This window comes from Acomys minous (assembly GCF_964271855.1).
Source record: "Acomys minous genome assembly, chromosome: 3".
Lineage (NCBI taxonomy): Eukaryota > Metazoa > Chordata > Mammalia > Rodentia > Muridae > Acomys > Acomys minous.
Genome location: NC_140485.1, coordinates 117,184,904 through 117,202,081, shown reverse-complemented (window position 1 = coordinate 117,202,081; position 17,178 = coordinate 117,184,904). Strand labels below are relative to the sequence as shown.

Genomic DNA, 17,178 nt, shown 5'->3' with positions numbered 1-17,178 from the left:
GATGTTTAAGTTAAGACCCAGCCCTCCGGAAGTCTTGGCCGGAGCTTAACGCCAAGGGTAACCGCACCCAAAAAGCAGGCGTGCGCATTTAGTGCTGCAATTAATTAACTATCAGTAAGTAACGAGCAAAATATCTTGCTGGTTTTAGAATTCACCGGAAGCTCCAATCCTTTCTTCGCTGGTTTTCAAACTGCGTTTTTGTTTTGTTTTGTTTTTAAATCACAACAGGATATAGAAAGTTCCGGATTCTCAGAACAGCCACCCTGTATAATAGTAGAAAATCAGATTTTCTTTTTCTTCGTTGTCCTTGGGTCTGTGTGACTGGATAACTGTAATTCTTTTTATTCCCTATTTACAGTTATAGTATCTTTAGTGGGCTTGAAATAACTGGGAAGAACTCTTAAAGCTTTCAGTAGGAAACATGCCTTGTCTTTTCCTAATGGGAATTAAGAATTAATTCTTTACTAGAAGTTTGAACTAAATGTTAAAAGAACTTTTTAAAGTCATTAAATGTCCCCATAGTTTCCATTGTTCTTCAGTTTTAAAAAGAATCACACCAAAATGCTCAGATTTTTAGCAATATAAAGAAAGATTTATTTTCAGAAGTAGCAAAACCTGTTTGAAAAAAATATATTTCTTTGAGTGACTTATTTTATAAATGTGACTGTCAAAGTCAGCTATTCTATGATCTACATTTTACAACATATTGTACAAAAGATACACATCGATAGGCTCTTATTATCTATTTATATATATAATATATATATAATTACATATTGCACTTGGACCAGCCAGGCTCGCAGTCATTCATGGCAGAAGTTAATCAAGTTAAATAGATGGGAATCTGTAAGTACAGTTGGTCTCCTTTGGTTTGGAAAGGAATCTCCTCGTCGCAGTTAACTGTTCTTGCAGGGCAGGATAGGGAGAGGAGCAATGCAAGACCGCAGCAGAGGAAGGGAGGGGAGGGCAGGGGTCGTCACCCTCGCCGGCCCACTGCCCCGGGAGCGCACGGTTCCCAGACTCGCTTTTCCAAGGTCAGGACGCGGTGGTTCCACACAAGCGGCTCGCAGTCACCACTTCCTTCAGGTCACTTTCCGGCTTGCCGGCCACCATAAAGGGCCACGTCTGCAAGACAGGAGAGGGTGGAGGTGGTAAGTAGACCTGGGTAGGGGGAGGGGTCAGCGCAGAGCCTCAGTTACGGAGGCCCGCTTGTAAGCAAGTTAGGAGCAAGGAGGCCACCGGTCTGTGCCTGGCTGGATAAGGCAAACAGCTCCAAGTGGTGGTGGTCGGTCAAGGGTAAAACAGGTCTCATTCAGGCTTCTAAGTGGAACTCACCCTCCCCCCGCCCCTTGCTCCTCCAAAAAAAACAAAAACAAAAACAAAAACAAAAACAAAACCCTAGAGGCAGATATTCTAGAGTGTCCGAGCTTGGTGAGCTGGAAGGACCATGGCCCTACACACTGACTGTGCAGGTCTACTGATGCTGTGGTCCAGCATCCTGGCCCTTAATTGACTTCACTTATCTGCCAGGGCAATCCTAGCTCTGCCCCCCCCCCCCGAAGGTGTGTGTGCACTAATAAAAGACAAGAGGACATTTTATTTAAGGTTCTTCTACTAGTGAGAAAGCAAAGCGGCCTCACTCATTTCTCTGGGCTGCTAGATAATAAAACACATTTACGTTTTTTTTTTTAAAAAATATATATTTAAAGATGAGGGTAGTAGCAGCAATTATAAGTGTTTTAAATCGATAAACGCTAGTTTTAGATCGTAAAAAAGCTACTCATTACACTAAAAATATATAAACTTTTATTTGGAAGGAAAATATTTTTCCTGACAAAATGTGTTATAGTATTTCCTCCCCCAGTCTCTGAGACCATGAGGGAGAAGACAGTTCAAGTCTCTCAGTAAGTGCTGGCTTGAGGGAGGTCTAATCCTTATCGTATGTAAACAAAAGTCCTAGTAAGCTGGTGTTTTTCTTTAGAGCCTGCACGTTTTAAAATGAAATCAAACGAAAGAGGACGTTAAAGAAGAGAAAAGAATCCAACAACAACAAAACCCCAAAACTTAAATGGTAAAGCGCCTCTGAGAAAATTAGTTCAGTAATCAGAGTTTGCTTTTGCTTTCAAAACTTAGACTGGTGAAAAGGAGTCAGTTTTTCTTCGTTGTGACTGGTAGGACCTTTGACTACGGTGTTATCCAGTACACTCAGACCTGAGCGGATTTACCGATTGTGTTGACAGTGGCTGGAATTTCTGGGATTTAAAAAACGGCGATCTACTTAGCCAGGCACAGAATATTTAAGTAGCTGAGAGGATTTGCATGGACAGTTATGGAGGTGGAAGAACATAAATATGTCTGTATTTAATAGTCCTAAATATACCCGGGGGGGGGGGTAGAATGGAGTTGGATGTTTACAAGAATTGGTGTGTGTGGGGTGGGGAGGGGGCACTCAAGTTTTACTCTTAGCTAAAAGAGGTATAGTCGGACGTCTTCTGGGTGCCCAGTATCTTGCCAGTTTCACGACAGCGGAAATGGCGCTGGCACCCTACGCTGAGATCCCTCGGCTTTGCCAAATGAGTACCCTCGGAAATCCCTTAATGGGGTGCCACGTCAAAGCCTCGCACAAATCACTCGCGGGCTCGCGGCGCTCAGTGCAGACAGCGGCGCGGAGCACCCCAGAGATGCTAGGCCGGCGGTGGCTAAAGTGTCACTCGGTCGCCCGCCTCCCCAGGCCCAGCTAGCGGTGGGGAGGACTCACCAGGTTGACTGGGTGAATGTAACCGTTCTCGTACTTGTCGTTGGCCAGGATCTGCCTCAAGTGAGCGATGTAGCTGGACGCCAGCCTGAGCGTGTCCAGCTTGGAGAGCTTGGTGTCCGGGGGCACCCAGGGCAGGGTGGTCTTGAGCCTGGAGAAGGCCTTGCTCAGGACTCGCATGCGGGCCCGCTCGCGTGCATTGGCCGCGTTGCGCTGGACCTGCTTCCCTTCCTGGCTGACCCCGCTCAACGGGCTCTTCTTGGAGGGCGCCTTCCTCCTCTTGCCCAGGCCGCCGCGCCCCTTCTGTGGAGACCCGTTCTCGCAGGTAGAGCCCTCTTCGGTGCTCTCGTTGGAAGTCACAAACTCCTTGTTGGAGTCCACTTTCAGGGAGTCACATTCCAGCATCTCCACTTCTTGAAGGTCTTCTACATCGCTGAGGGAGCCAGTGGACATGTTTAGAGCGAGGTGGAGGGAGGGAGGGAGAGAGACGCTGAAACTAAAGGGCCTCTAAAGTTATAGGACTGCTACTTCCAGTGTTGGGGTTCGGACTTGGGATCTGGCAGGTTGGCCTCACAGCTTCCCCTTCTCAGAGTTGTGGGAGCCACCACGAGCTATTCTGCAACAGGGGAAATTAGTGCTCTATTCCCCCACCCTCGGGAGTCCTGGCCTTAATGGAGAGTGAGAGAGCGCCGAGGAATTTGGTGGACACTAGGAATTTATCTGGGGAATAGAGAGGCGGATCCATGCAGCTCAGGGGAGGGGCCTGCCAGACCCAGCGGACTTCCTAGACCCCTTTCAGAAGAGCTGGAGACTCTTACGCACGGTCCCGGGTTTCCAGCAATCCATTGCAACATGGGTGTGCAGCTTTCCTTCCTCCACGCTGGCCCAAGCCAAGAAGGAGCAAGCCCCTACTTAGAGAGCCCCTATCTCTGCTCAACTCCTAAGGCCCCCTTTCCTCAGAAAGAACCTCAGAGAAATGGCCAGATCTTTTGCTCTTAGTGGGCCTTTCCTCTAAAACACCTCACAGTTACCCCTCCTCCCAAGAAATAACAGTCAAACCCCAAAGGCCCCTGGATAATACTGTGGTTAAGATCACAGTGCATTAACGTGTGTGTGTGTGTGTGTGTGTGTGTGTGTGTGTGTGTGTGTGTGTGTACTGGATAATATAGCGGTCATGGGTCCTTTCTCTCATGACGAAGGAAGTCTTTATTTTAGGGAACCAAATGTTTGAAAAGTAAATGCTGATCACTGGGCCGATTTTTTCCCCCCACCAGACGAGGTTTACCTTTTAAACTTTACCTGAGGTAAATTGGGAAAGGAAGTGTTACACAGAATCTTTGTGATGCTGGAGAAATTAAGGGAAGGGAGGGAGGGAGGGAGGGAAAATAAGAAAAAAAACATGCGTTAATATCTAGTTATTTTGAAGGTCTCCGGGGATCTGCTAGTGCATAGGAACACACTTGATCATTGAATGACACACACACACACACACACACACACACACACACACACACACACACACCCCTGACTGGGGATGGGTAGGAGATGAGAGAGTTCATCTGGATTCCTGGAACATATTTGGCTAGCTGAGAATCTTTTCCCAGTGAGATGAAAACCTTCAGGCCAGAAGTTCCAGCCAGAAATTCATTCCTGGGGTCTTAAAGAGTCTGTTGCTCCTGATGCATCTTTGCCTGACACCTTTTGTAAAAATGGCAGATTTCCTTCCCCACCACTGCCTTTCTCTTCTGCCATCTTGGCTACCAGGGCTCCTCATGGAAAGCTGACTTCATGAAAGGATCATTTCCTTCCTTAACTGGAGCTGGGACCCTCTTTCTCAGGCAATGTGATAATCTTCCGAGGAGCAAGAAGAAAAGCAAAGGAGAATGGAACCCTAGGACTGAATAAAATGCACACCGAGAAACTGGGGAAGGCAAAATGGGTCCTTTAAGATAGCATTGTCAGATTTTCTTGTCCCACAGTTAGACTCCGGGGATGGGGGTGGGGGTACGGTGGGGTGGGGTGGAGTGGGGTGGGGCGGGGCGGTACAGAAGCAAGAAATGAGAGCAGCTCTCAGCTGCCAGTGTCTGATCCAGAGTCCAAGCCCTCTGCTATACTCAAATGGGTCTCTAATCCAGGCTCAGCTGGGAATTCACTAACCTCTAACGTTTTGTTTTGTTAGCCGAGATCTGTTTGCTTTCGCCCTATGCTGTAAACTAAACAGATTGTCAGCAAATCAGTCTTTATTAATGAATTAGTGGACCCTCTCCCTTCCCCCATAATATCTTTCCTGAGGATCCCAAATTTGTTAATCACCAGTGTAGAGATTTACGGGCTCTTATTTTCTGCTGTTTGTGCAGGTGGAGATTTAAATGACCATATCCACTCCCAAGATTTATTGCGAGAGTGATTGATGTTATAAACCAGGAAAGGGCTCTTCCCACTACAGGGGTGACAGAAATATCAAGTTGAAGTTGCCTTTGTCTTTGTGCAGAAATGAGCTGGTGCCACAGCCCAGACTGCACTAAGAGAACACCCAGCATGGTTGCTAGGCTTCCTTGATGATCTGATGATCTCTAAACTAAGGTTCTTTGATTTGCCCAGTCACCCATTTTCTCACTTTTTGTAAGACACGAAAGGTAGCAACTTTTAAAGAGCTATATGAGAATGGGCCAGAATTTTGTGGAACGTGCGTGCATGTGTGCACGTGTGTGTGTGTGTGTGTGTGTGTGTGTGTGTGTGTGTGTGTGTAGCAATTGAGACATCTGCAAAATGGCCACAAGTCTTAATTTGTGTAATGAGGTGATGATTAAGAATATCGACTATGGCTTTATCACATTCAAGATTGCTAAACTGCTAATTTTAATTTTATTCTCAGAGCCCAACCTTCTTGTACTTTCCCCCTTTTTGGGGGGTGGGGGAAGTGACAATGATGGAAACACATTTCTGGGTTATTTCTTTTGCTGTTTTTTTCTTTTCTTCTCTTTTTTCTTTTCAGTGCTGGAGACCTAAAACTAACAGATTCTGGAAGGGAGCACAGCTACCCTTTTATCATAACCTAGTTTTTATGACTGCAATTACTTTTTCTTTATAGCAATGTAAGCAATAATTAAGTCTCTGGTTCATTTATCTTCCGTTGATATATCCAGTCTGGGCAAGGCTGGAGGACTGATAATGAGGTTTGAGAGATTTCTGAATTTTTTTTGCAAGCAATGGCCACCAGTTTGGGGCTACAATGTGAAGAAAGCTGCCCTATAGTGTCTTGATTCCAAACACCGTCTGGAGAAAGGACTTTAATAATACTTTTTTTCCCTCTTGAGTTTTGTATCTATCTCTGTTAGTAAACATTAAGGCACAAATGTGTGGAGAAAAATGACTGACTGATGGTTGGATTCTGCTGAACGAATCGGTTAGACTGTAAATTAAGCTCTGTCAAATTCTCCCCAAATATAAACTATATTCTGTGAGAGGAAGAGAGCTTTTGGGAAGCGAATTAACCCTCCTGATAACCAGAGGATTGCTTTGGATGTAGCCATTTTGCAGCAGTACTTATAGACTCCTGCTTTGAGGTCCCCTTCCCTTGCTTTTAAATCACAGCTCATGTCTCGCAGGCATCTGGCCAGTTTATTGTACACTTCTAACAAATTGTTTTGCTAGAAAGGCTGTCTTTGAACGATTTTAGTGCTCAGGATAATTTATCTCCAGAAGTTGTAAAATGAAGATTAGGCATGGAATGTGTCCTTGAACTTCAATCATGTTTTATCAGCTGATGCATTTTCAGGAAGTTCATATTTGATACAGTTGCACTCCGAAGATTGGTTTCTTCTTCTTCTTCTTCTTCTTCTTCTTCTTCTTCTTCTTCTTCTTCTTCTTCTTCTTCTTCTTCTTCTTCTTCTTCTTCTTCTTCTTCTCCTCCTCCTCCTCCTCCTCCTCCTCCTCCTCCTCCTCCTCCTCCTCTTCCTCCTCCTCCTCCTCCTCCTCCTCCTCTTCCTCCTCCTCCTCCTCCTTCGAAGGAAAACATCACAGGCTTCATTTGAACTGAATTCTATGCTGTAACTTTATGTTCTGGGGGGTGGGGATGGGGGAAAAATCTTCCCTTAAATTGAAATTTTCATTCTTTTCTTTTACTCCTAGCAACAGGGCTAGAAAGCATCTACCAGACAGCAAATCACCAAAATGGGGCTAACCTTCGTCTGCTCTCTCCTTTCCTGTGTCATCAACGAATTTACGTACCTCACTTGCCACAGCACTAAGATTTATTGCTGACAAATGACAGTAATAATAACTAAAGAAAGATTCTTTGAATCTGTTAGTCTTGCACCTCCCATTTTGTATTCTGTATGATGTAATACTCATGGGTCTCTGTGCAGCTCAGACTAACCCAGAACACCCAATATGTCCCAGGCTATGTATTCTGCCTCTGCCTCTGGAGTTCTGGGATCATAGGCCTGTGCCACCACACCAGGCTCCTAATGCAGTGTTGAAGGCAGCCCTGCCCATGCCGTTGAAGGTCTGGGTTTATTCTAAGGAGCAAGCAACTGAATGAAAATCAGACATTGGGAGGCAAACACTTTACACAACCAGATACTATCCTGTTTTCTAACACCAAAATAAATTTTATCACATCTACTTAATGTTAGGAAAGAGCAGGAAAATTGTGGAAGAACTTCCAGGTTATGTAGCACCACATAGAGTACTTTGTTTTCATTCTTTCATTTTTTAAAGAATCATTCCTTTTCTTGGGTCATTATTAAAGAAAAAAAAAAGCTACTACACAAGATGAAATATTTATTAAAAGGTGTTTCAGAAGGATTTCAGGGCAACAATAAAGTTGTGGAAAAGCAGGCTGTGATGACAATTCTCTATCTTACAACACAGCTTGAGAGTGAATTTTTCTAGTGTTCCTGAGAACGAATCTCCTGGGGTACACAGACAATGTCTCTAATATCCCTGTATATTTGAATACAGCTGCTTAGTGACCCTGAGAGGAAGCAGGCTGACTTGTGGTTGGGGTCCTTTTTGTCAGGGTAGGAGAAGGTGTCCTGAGACAGAGGCTTCCAAGCCTTGAGGAACAGAGGGTGAATTTGGACCCTAGGGCAATCTGGAAAGTTCTGAAACCTCAGGGACATGAGATATTTCCAGGCACCATCACATTTTAAAAATAAGTTACTTATTTTTATTTAATGTGTATTGGTGTTTGGCCTGTATATACATCTGTGTGATGGTGTCAGATCCCCTGGAGCCAGAATGACAGACAATTGCGACCTGCCATGTGGATGCTGTGAATCCAATCTGGGTCCTCTAGAGGAGCAGCCAGTGTTCTTAATGGTGGAGCCATCTCTCCAACAGCGACTATCACGTTTCAAATAGAGACAAATAGTAATGTATGGTTTGGGTTGGACTGGCCAAGAGCCAAAGGAACCTCACATGGTCAAGAACTCTGTCCCCATTGAGCTTGTCTCGTGTTTCCACAAAGCCACGATGCTTTGGATGTTTTCTTCCTTTCTGAATAATTCTTACATAAGCATGAGGAAATTTGTATTGTCCTGTCCTGTATCATAACAAGAACAAGTAATCATTTAACCCTGAGTTACACAAATGTGATAGACAGACATGGGCTTTGCTGGTCAGTGATTCTTAGAAACCTGTTTAAAATGTTTTAGTAACACATGTGCCAGACGCATGGTAAAATGTTCTTCTCTGTCAAGGATGCTAGGTGAGTAATTCAAGGTCCACTCATTCAAGAAATCTACACTCTACACCTGCTCTCTTTTCACACCTACACTCTCCACCTGCTCTCTTTTTACACCTACACTCTACACACACTCTCTTTTCACACCTACACTCTACACCTGCTCTCTTTTCACACCTACACTCTCCACCTGCTCTCTTTTTACACCTACACTCTACACACACTCTCTTTTCACACCTACACTCTACACCTGCTCTCTTTTCACACCTACACTCTCCACCTGCTCTCTTTTTACACCTACACTCTACACACACTCTCTTTTCACACCTACACTCTACACCTGCTCTCTTTTCACACCTACACTCTCCACCTGCTCTCTTTTTACACCTACACTCTACACACACTCTCTTTTCACACCTACACTCTCCACCTGCTCTCTTTTCACACCTACACTCTCCACCTGCTCTCTTTTTACACCTACACTCTCCACCTGCTCTCTTTTTACATCTACACTCTCCACCTGCTCTTTTCACACCTACACTCTACACATACTCTCTTTTCACACCTATACTCTACATACTCTCTTTTTACACCTACACTTTTTACCTGCTCTCTTTTCACACCTACACTCTTTACCTGCTCTCTTTCCACACCTATACTCCACACCCACTCTCTTTTCACACCTACACTCTACACACCCTCTCTTTTCACACCTACACTCTACACACACTCTCTTTTCACACCTACACTCTGCACCTGCTCTCTTTTCACACATACACTCTATATACTCTCTTTTCACACCTATACTTTTCCCCTGCTCTCTTTTCACACCTACACTCTCCACCTGGTCTCTTTTCACACCTACATGCCACACCCACTCTCTTTTCACACCTCCACTCTACACACACTCTCTTTTCACTTATACTCTGTGCCTGACTCTGATGGAAGTCACTACTGGGGAATAATTTCTTTAAATGATTACAATAGTCTCTTTTTGAGCCTATTGAGACTACAATTTTGACCTCATGTAGTCCTGGTAGCACTGAACGTCATCTGTAGCTAGGTCCTTCTAGCAGCTGAGATTACAGATTGCCCTCAGGTCTAACTTATGCTGTGCTGGGGAGCCGACTCAGAGCTCCCTGTGTGCTAGAGGAGCACTCTACCAGCCCAGTCACATTCCTAGCCTTACAGTAATCAGTCTCTCTCCCTTTTGAATTATTATTTCATTTTTATTGGTGTTTTGCTTGCATGTAGTATGCCTGCCTGTGAGTGACATGACTAGTGCCTGGTGCCTGCAGGGGGGCTGGATCCCCTTGAAGTAAAAGATGGTGTGAGTCACCATGTAGGTGCTGGGAACTGAACGCAGGTCCTCTGCAAGGACAGTGCTCTTAACCACTGAGCTGTCTCTCGAGCCCCTGTGACAACCTCTTAAAGTGTCATTTCGTTTCTATTCTTTTCCTCTTCAAATCGATTTCCATCATTTCAAGTCACACTTCTGATTAGAATTTCTCAAAGCCACTGACTGGGTCTGACACGAGATCCAAGTTCCTATGTGTATGCATCTGTGTGAGTGTGTATGTGTGTGAGTATGTATGTATGTGTGAATACGTGTGTGCATGTGTGTCTCTGTGTGTTTATGTATGCATGTGTATATCTGAGTGTATGTATGCATGTATATGTGTGTTTATATATGTGTGTATGGTGTGTGTATGTGAGTATATATGTGTGCTCTGTATGTGTACATGTGCGCATATGTGTATGTCTGTGTGTGTGTGCATGTGTTTGGTGTGACTTTTTACTTTTCTTACCTCAGTCCATATCACTCTGGCCATGTCTGTGTCCCTCACTGTACCAGTGTCTACTTTGTCCCCAAGTCCTTTCTGTGTGGCAATTTTTCCTGCCTCTCTGTATGAGTTTTAGGACAAAACCCAAGTGCTATCTTCCATGCAAAAACTTCCCTGATTGCAAATTAGAGCATTAAAAAAAAATCTCAGCATCTTTTTCCCCTGAGATAAGGTTTCAACTGTGTAGCAGAGGCTAGCCTGGAACTCATTATTCATGGTAGCGTGGCTTCCAAGTCATTACAACCAATCATTTATTTTTCTTTATAACTTTTTATGTGTGTATATGGTGTGTGTGTGTGTGTGTTTTCATACTATGGTGTTTATATGGAGGTCAGAGGACAACCTTATGGAAATCACCCTTTTATTCCACTTTAACTTGGGTTCTGGCCTTGGAACTCAGGTCTTCAGGCTTGAGCATGAAACACCTTTACCCACAGAGCAATCTGCGGCCTGCCCATCATTCCATTTTACTCACTAACTATAAAGGGTAGCAGCTAACATGTACTAAGCGGCTACCACACACCAGACACTGCCGTGGCACTTTCTAGAGTCACTCGTCCAGTTCTCATCACAACTTTATAAGACTTGAAACTTACAGATGAGAACAATAGAACAGAAAAGAAACAGAGTTCACCAACTTCATCTTCCAGACCCCTGTTTCTGGCTCATCACATGAACCAATGATGTAAGTTGCTCTTATTTCTCTTGCTCCTGTGGGTAGACATGGACCACCTTCCGTGCTTCTCTCCTGGGGCCTGACACACTAAGGGAGCCAGAGCCATGTGCAGCTGGAATCACCTGAAGGACCCAGGAGGCCAAGCGTGAATGTCAAAGCAAGTTCTCCATTTACTCCTGCAGCCTTTAGCTTGGTGGATCGAATAACCAGAGTCTGGCTTGCATCTCCATCTACTCAGCCACTCCATCTAAGGGACTCCCTGGGGCTGACATCTTGTCAGTCAACGTGTTTCAGGCAGTTTTTTTTTTCAGAAGACCTGAGTGGAGGTCAGTGGCATCACTTCTGACTCATTCTAATGGAGGAAAGTGAGTTAAGGGTGTGTCCTATAGGGAAGACCTGGAGGCCAAATTCAGTGTGAAGGTGTGCATCCTTCAAGGCAGGTACTACAAGGCCTAGATGCCAGGGTCTGCATCTTAACAACTAGTGGAACTGTTGATTCCTCATTTTAACTTAGTAATGTACTATACATTTGAAAAATTGTTTGCTTTGTTGTTCTGTCTCTGTTTTCTCTTCTCCCTGTTTCCCAACTATATTAACTAGTTCACGAGTTCAGAGGCTTGGCAGCTTTGAGCACTCAGAACCTAGAGCAGGCCTCTACAATGCATGCTTAGCAAGGATTCCTAAATGAAAGAATGAATTGATGAATGAGTGCTTAGACCATAGCATGCTTGCTTTCCTCCTCCTCCTTCTTCTCCTTCTTCCTCTTCCTCCTCCTCCTTCTTCTTTCTTCTTCAGATTTATTTATTTACCATTATGTAGACTGTGCTCTGCCTGCATGTACACCCTTAGGCCAGAAGAGGGCATCAGATCACATTATAGATGGTTGTGAGCCACCACACAGTTGCTGGGAATTGAACTCAGGACCTCTAGAAGAGCAGTCAGTGCCCTTAACCTCTGATCCATCTTTCCAGACCAACAGGTTTTATTTATCTGTTCTGTCACACTTGGGAAGTGTCACATGCGTGTGAAGTTGGATTATTCCCATCAGTCTCCAAGTGTTTCTAAAGAAAGAGGGTAAGGAAGACAGATTCCTTATAGAAATGAGACCTGAAAGCAACACAAATCAGTTCTGTTCCTATTCATTTAGGTTCTATGGCCACAAGCTAAAAAAAAAAATTGCCTCGAAAATGCACTTTGAGGAATGTACTTTAAGGAAAATATAGGATCAAGTGATCTATTGGTGAAAAGAAGAGGAGCCAAGTCAAAGGTCTCAGCTGGTGTATGTATAGATTAATGTATGCAGTAAGCTAATATAAAGACTTGCATATTTGGGATGAACATGAGAGTAAATTCATTTTATGAATAAGTCAGCTTTGCTGATGATATACTGACTACTAGCTCTCTTCAAGTTTATAATAACCAGTCCACATCAAGATCTAGGGCATTTGGCTGTTATCTGGTGCTCAGAACCAATTAAAAGGTCTTTAATCATTTACCTTTGGCTACAAGACTGAGAGCACTTATCCTGAATGAGCCATCCCAAAGTGTTGTCACTATATTACCTACCTTCAGTAGAAACAGCCTTATAAAATTAGTTTTTGAAGATAGATCAATACAAATATGTGGGTTTAACAAAAGCCATTGGCATTAACTACATCTCTCCACATTACTGTTTAACTTAATGTCAACATACTCATGCACCGGGGACAGAAAGATGGCTCAGCAATTAAGAACACTAGCTTCTCTTCCAGAGGACCCAGGTTTAATTCCCAGCACCCATATGGCAGCTCATAACTGTCTGTAACTCCTGTTCTAGGGGGTCAGACAGCCTTACACAGGCATACATGCAGGCAAGACACCAATGTACAATGTGGAAAAATTTCGAAAAGTGTTTCTAATATACTTTTAAGGTTTGATAGAAGTTTACTGTTTTAGTAAGACTAGGCTGAGTACAAAATGAAGGTTTTATTTTCTCATAATTCTGGATGCTGGAAGTCCAAGATCAGAGCACCAGAGTGGTTGGTTCTGGTCAGGGCCCTCTTCTTGATATGCAGATGGTCACTTATGTAACATGTCCCCTTAATGCTCTTTCCTCTGAATGCCTACACCAAGAGACAAGATACAGAAAGACCTCTTCTTCTTAGAAGACCACCAGGCCAGTGGGAAGGACACACCTTTATGACTGCACCTAACTAACTTAAATAAACTTAATTACTTCCTAAAATCTCCCTCCAAATATAATCAGATTAGGATTCAAGGCTTCAGCAAATTAACTCTAGGAATTTAGTCCCTAGAGTTTACTAGAACTTCTGAAACAGTTCTTATTATTTCTAAATTACAACTAATTAAATACCAAGATAAGATGATGACTTCTCTGTAGCTTCTATACCACCGAACAAAACAGTAGCAATACCAGACCTCAGGTTCTGTGTGCCTTGGCTTTCTTTTGTGAGGAATCTTTGTGATGAGGACCTGTGTATCCAGACTCATGGTCTATGATGAGGAGGGCTCTCTGGACTTGCAGTCCTGAAATTTGAGAAAAGGACCATTCTCTAGTTAAGAGTTTATATCAGTTTTGAAGAACCATTAGTGGAAGTATTTAGGAAATTCTTTATCAGTACATCTGAGAGAACCACAAAAAACCTACCTAGATATGAGGTAGATCAATTTAGTCATAAAAGTATGACAACAAGCGTTGAAGCATTGCTCCATAGACAAAGCACAGTGGATTGATGACTGGGGGCTCTTCAGCTAGTCACTCTGTCATCTGTTAGATAAAGTCAGTATTATTTTAAGCTAAAATGTTATACAGATGCTAAACTTCCTCCTTTCACATTAATAAATAACTTTATTTTTCTTTTAGCCTAACTGCAAAGGTGGTCATGGCAAAAACAATTTGCATGGGAGAGTTTAATATTTCTCAAATGAATTTGAGCAGAAAGTTGAACTAAATGTTGGGCGGAAAAGGTGAACCTCATACCCCAACCACATTCTAAAACATCAGAGTCATTAGTGGAATCACGATCTTTGTTCTTTTTACGTTTATCTCTTAGCCTGTCTCAGTCTAACACTCCTGAACTGAGTGACAAGGGACAGTGTCCAGATCCTGTATACATATGTGTCTAGTTGGATGGACTTGAACCTGGACAAATCTTTTAGCTGGCTCCCCGTTTCTTCCTCCTCAAGGTGGTGGCTGCAGGATGGGTCTCTGTGGTGTTGGTTATGGTTAGTGTCTAACATGTAGTCAACAGTTCGATACTGGCGATCATGACAGCGGTTGTCACTAAGATCATCATCCGAAAGTGTTCTCACTTTTGTTTATTTCCACATTGGGCTAGTGGTAAGATTACACAGACTCAAAGGCTCCAGCCAGAGCAACAAATCAAAATCCCAGAGTGGGCTCAGGATATAGCTCAGCCCATGGAGTACTTTGTTCAACATGTACAAAAACTGGGGTGGATTACCACAAATGCCTGAAACTGGACGTGGGGGCAGTGCTTACACTGGAGAAGCAGAGGCAGGAGGATCAGGAATTCAATATACATAGTGAGTACAAGGCAAGCATGGACTATAGGCACTCTTGTTAAGCCAAAACTGAAATCAAAACCAAGACCAAAACCAAGACCAAGACCAAGACCAAGACCAAGACCAAGACTAAGTCTAAGCCCAAGCCCAAGGTTTGTTTCTGTATACCCAGAATTCAGTGCTTGCTGGCTAAATACTTTGCATATTTTTCTGACCAGAATTTAGAAACCTATTTGAGAAAGATAAACGAATCCGAGGGTGATGAGACATGATTTTTAAGTCAGAGTATAGATACACTTTAATCTATGGGGCTGTGGCTGGAAGTGTAAGTTTACTGTGACTTGTGTGACTTTTTTGGAACATTTGGCTGTGCCTAGTGCTTGAGAGAACTCTCATTAAACACATTTGATATTGTTACTGTCGTACTTGAGCAATTGTGTGAACTTGCAGCTTCTGATTTATAGCACAAGTAGTCTTCACCTTTAGTTGAAATATAAAGCCCAATTAAATATAAGTATAACAATACTATCAATTCCTCCGAAAGCTAATGCCTGGGATTCGGTCCCCTGGGGTCATTTTTCACTCAAGTGCTTCATTTCATTTACTAGAACCTTCCATACATGAAGTAATTCATGACCCTGTGGACTTTATCAAGGCTTGACTTTTGCATATCTTCATTTCTACTTGTTTTCCAGGCTGGAATAGAATGTGCTCAGCTGCAGCGGCCATGCCTTATGGCGCAGCGGGCTGTCCTTGTGAACACAAACCAGGAGATACAATGTTGACGATGACAATGACATTAGACTCAGGGTCTCCTTCTTTCCTTTAGCATGTACTTTGAGCTAACCTTTCTCTGCCTTGGGCTACTTTATAGATTTAAATCTGGGCTCTGAATAAATGACGTCTGTTTGTTGGTTCCCGATGTAGCTAGCCTAAGGCAGAAGGAGATTGACTCAGCCTATAGGGACTCTCCTTTCTTTCATTGAATTGCCTGGAGGGAGGGTACAGAGGAGAGGCAGACTAGCAGTCAGGTTTGGGGTCAGCTGGATTCCTGTTTCCAGCTTCCTCCTGGCTGCTGGCACTGGGGCGTGGTTATAGTCAATCCTGTTAGCGGTACATGCTTGTTTTACAGATGAAGTGAGATCCGTACACAAGTGCACGTGTGTGCTCACTCACATCAGTGCTGACCCTTGGCACCACACGCTCTGCTTTGTATTCCTTATGTGCTTCGGGGATATAGGTTTGTGTATTCCTTTGTTTTGTCTGTCTGTCTGGTGTGTTCTTAAAGACCTATAGTCTGCTGATCATTTTAAATGTATACATAAATCCCTGTAACTGTGAAAATCTCTGGACTAGCTAACAAAATGATTTCAAATGGTATGGATTATCTGTACTTCAAGAAATAACAACCAGAATTCAAATGTTAAGAGAATTAAAATAGCTGAGATTCTCAGATACTTCAGGGTTCTTTGTTTGTTTTTTGAGGAGGTGTTCCAGACAGTGTTTCTATGTGTCTGTGTAGCCCTGACTATTCTGAATGACACTCAGTAGACCAAGCTGACCTCAAATTTACAGAGATCCACCTGGGACTAAAAGTGTGCTTTACCTCTGCTCAGTGATAGGTAAGATTTTAATGTAAGAGAATTAGGGCCACTCATAGCCTCTGTTTTAATAGAATTAGTAAGCTGTGTTTTGTATGTGAACAAAGATTTTTCTATCAAATGACCTTTAAGAATTTCAACTAAGGAACCCATGTAGAAAGGCTAAGTGTCAAAAGGCCAAACCCTAGTCTGTAAAGTTATGTTTTATATTTTTTCAACACATGTGATTATTGGATAAAAATATAATCTATGGTAGCAATTAATTCTGCACTGAATATTAAGAGCGCATAAAATTACTCATTTGTGAAATATAAAAAGAAAGAAAAATGGAAGTATACACAAATGTATTATTATAGACATTTATTATAAACTATATATTGATTATAGAAAGTAAAGACGTCATTGTTGCAAACTTGGAAACACTTTTTATTAATCTTCAATCATTTTATTATTAAATAATTGTATGTAGTTACAATGAAAGGAAATAACTTCAGTGGCTTTTGGGTTTTTTTTTTTTAAAGAAAACTATGAATAAAAATTCTGAGGTATTATGCTTTGACTGTAAAAACTAATAAAAATGCATACCATATAAAAACCATTAAAGAAATGACTCATTTGCTATTACAATCTCTCATAGTACTGTTTTTATTTAGAGGGCTGTAGACTGATTTTCACTCAGCTGTGAAGGCATAGCTAGCTGGTTTGCTTTCAGGAGGACCTTGAGAATTGTAGGCAAATTTGTTGACACCCCAAGTCCCCTTAGGCTTTAAGAGAAAGCAACAGTCCTGCAGGAGGCATGCAGGCTTGGCACAGCATCATTTTCAATCCTTACAAACATGTAAGGTAGGAGTAGTGTGAGTCTTTATAGACATGAAGCTACCATTTTATGTGCAGCTATGACGTGCCCACATTCACTCAGTCAAGGCGGGGAGAGGCTGAGGGAATCCAGGTCTTTCTGATGGAAATATTCTCAATGCTCACACCATCTTTTAATCACCCCAAGGGGTTGATCTGATTCTTAATGGAGAAATCTCCAAGCAGAATTTCTTTTGTCAAGTGAACGGGTGTTTTCTCAGAGGTATTTTTTT

At 42.8% G+C, this 17,178-nt stretch overlaps 1 protein-coding gene across 1 annotated transcript; it reads right to left on the bottom strand.

Moving 5' to 3' along the window:
* Positions 1 to 570: 570 nt before the first annotated feature.
* Positions 571 to 3,451, bottom strand: TCF21 (transcription factor 21). Its single transcript, XM_084775461.1, has 2 exons — positions 2,759 to 3,451; positions 571 to 1,125 (listed from the first exon to the last, which is right to left on the bottom strand). The coding sequence occupies exons 1-2, from the start codon at positions 3,206 to 3,208 to the stop codon at positions 1,036 to 1,038; spliced, it is 540 nt and encodes a 179-aa protein (XP_084631587.1). The 5' UTR covers positions 3,209 to 3,451; the 3' UTR covers positions 571 to 1,035.
* Positions 3,452 to 17,178: the final 13,727 nt, after the last annotated feature.

Coding starts and splice junctions, on each gene's coding strand:
- TCF21 (XM_084775461.1), bottom strand. CDS start 3,208: ATGTCCACTGGCTCCCTCAGCGATGTAGAAGACCTTCAAGAAGTGGAG. Junction 1,126..2,758: donor ACATTCACCCAGTCAACCTG/GTGAGTCCTCCC, acceptor CCTGTCTTGCAG/ACGTGGCCCTTTATGGTGGC.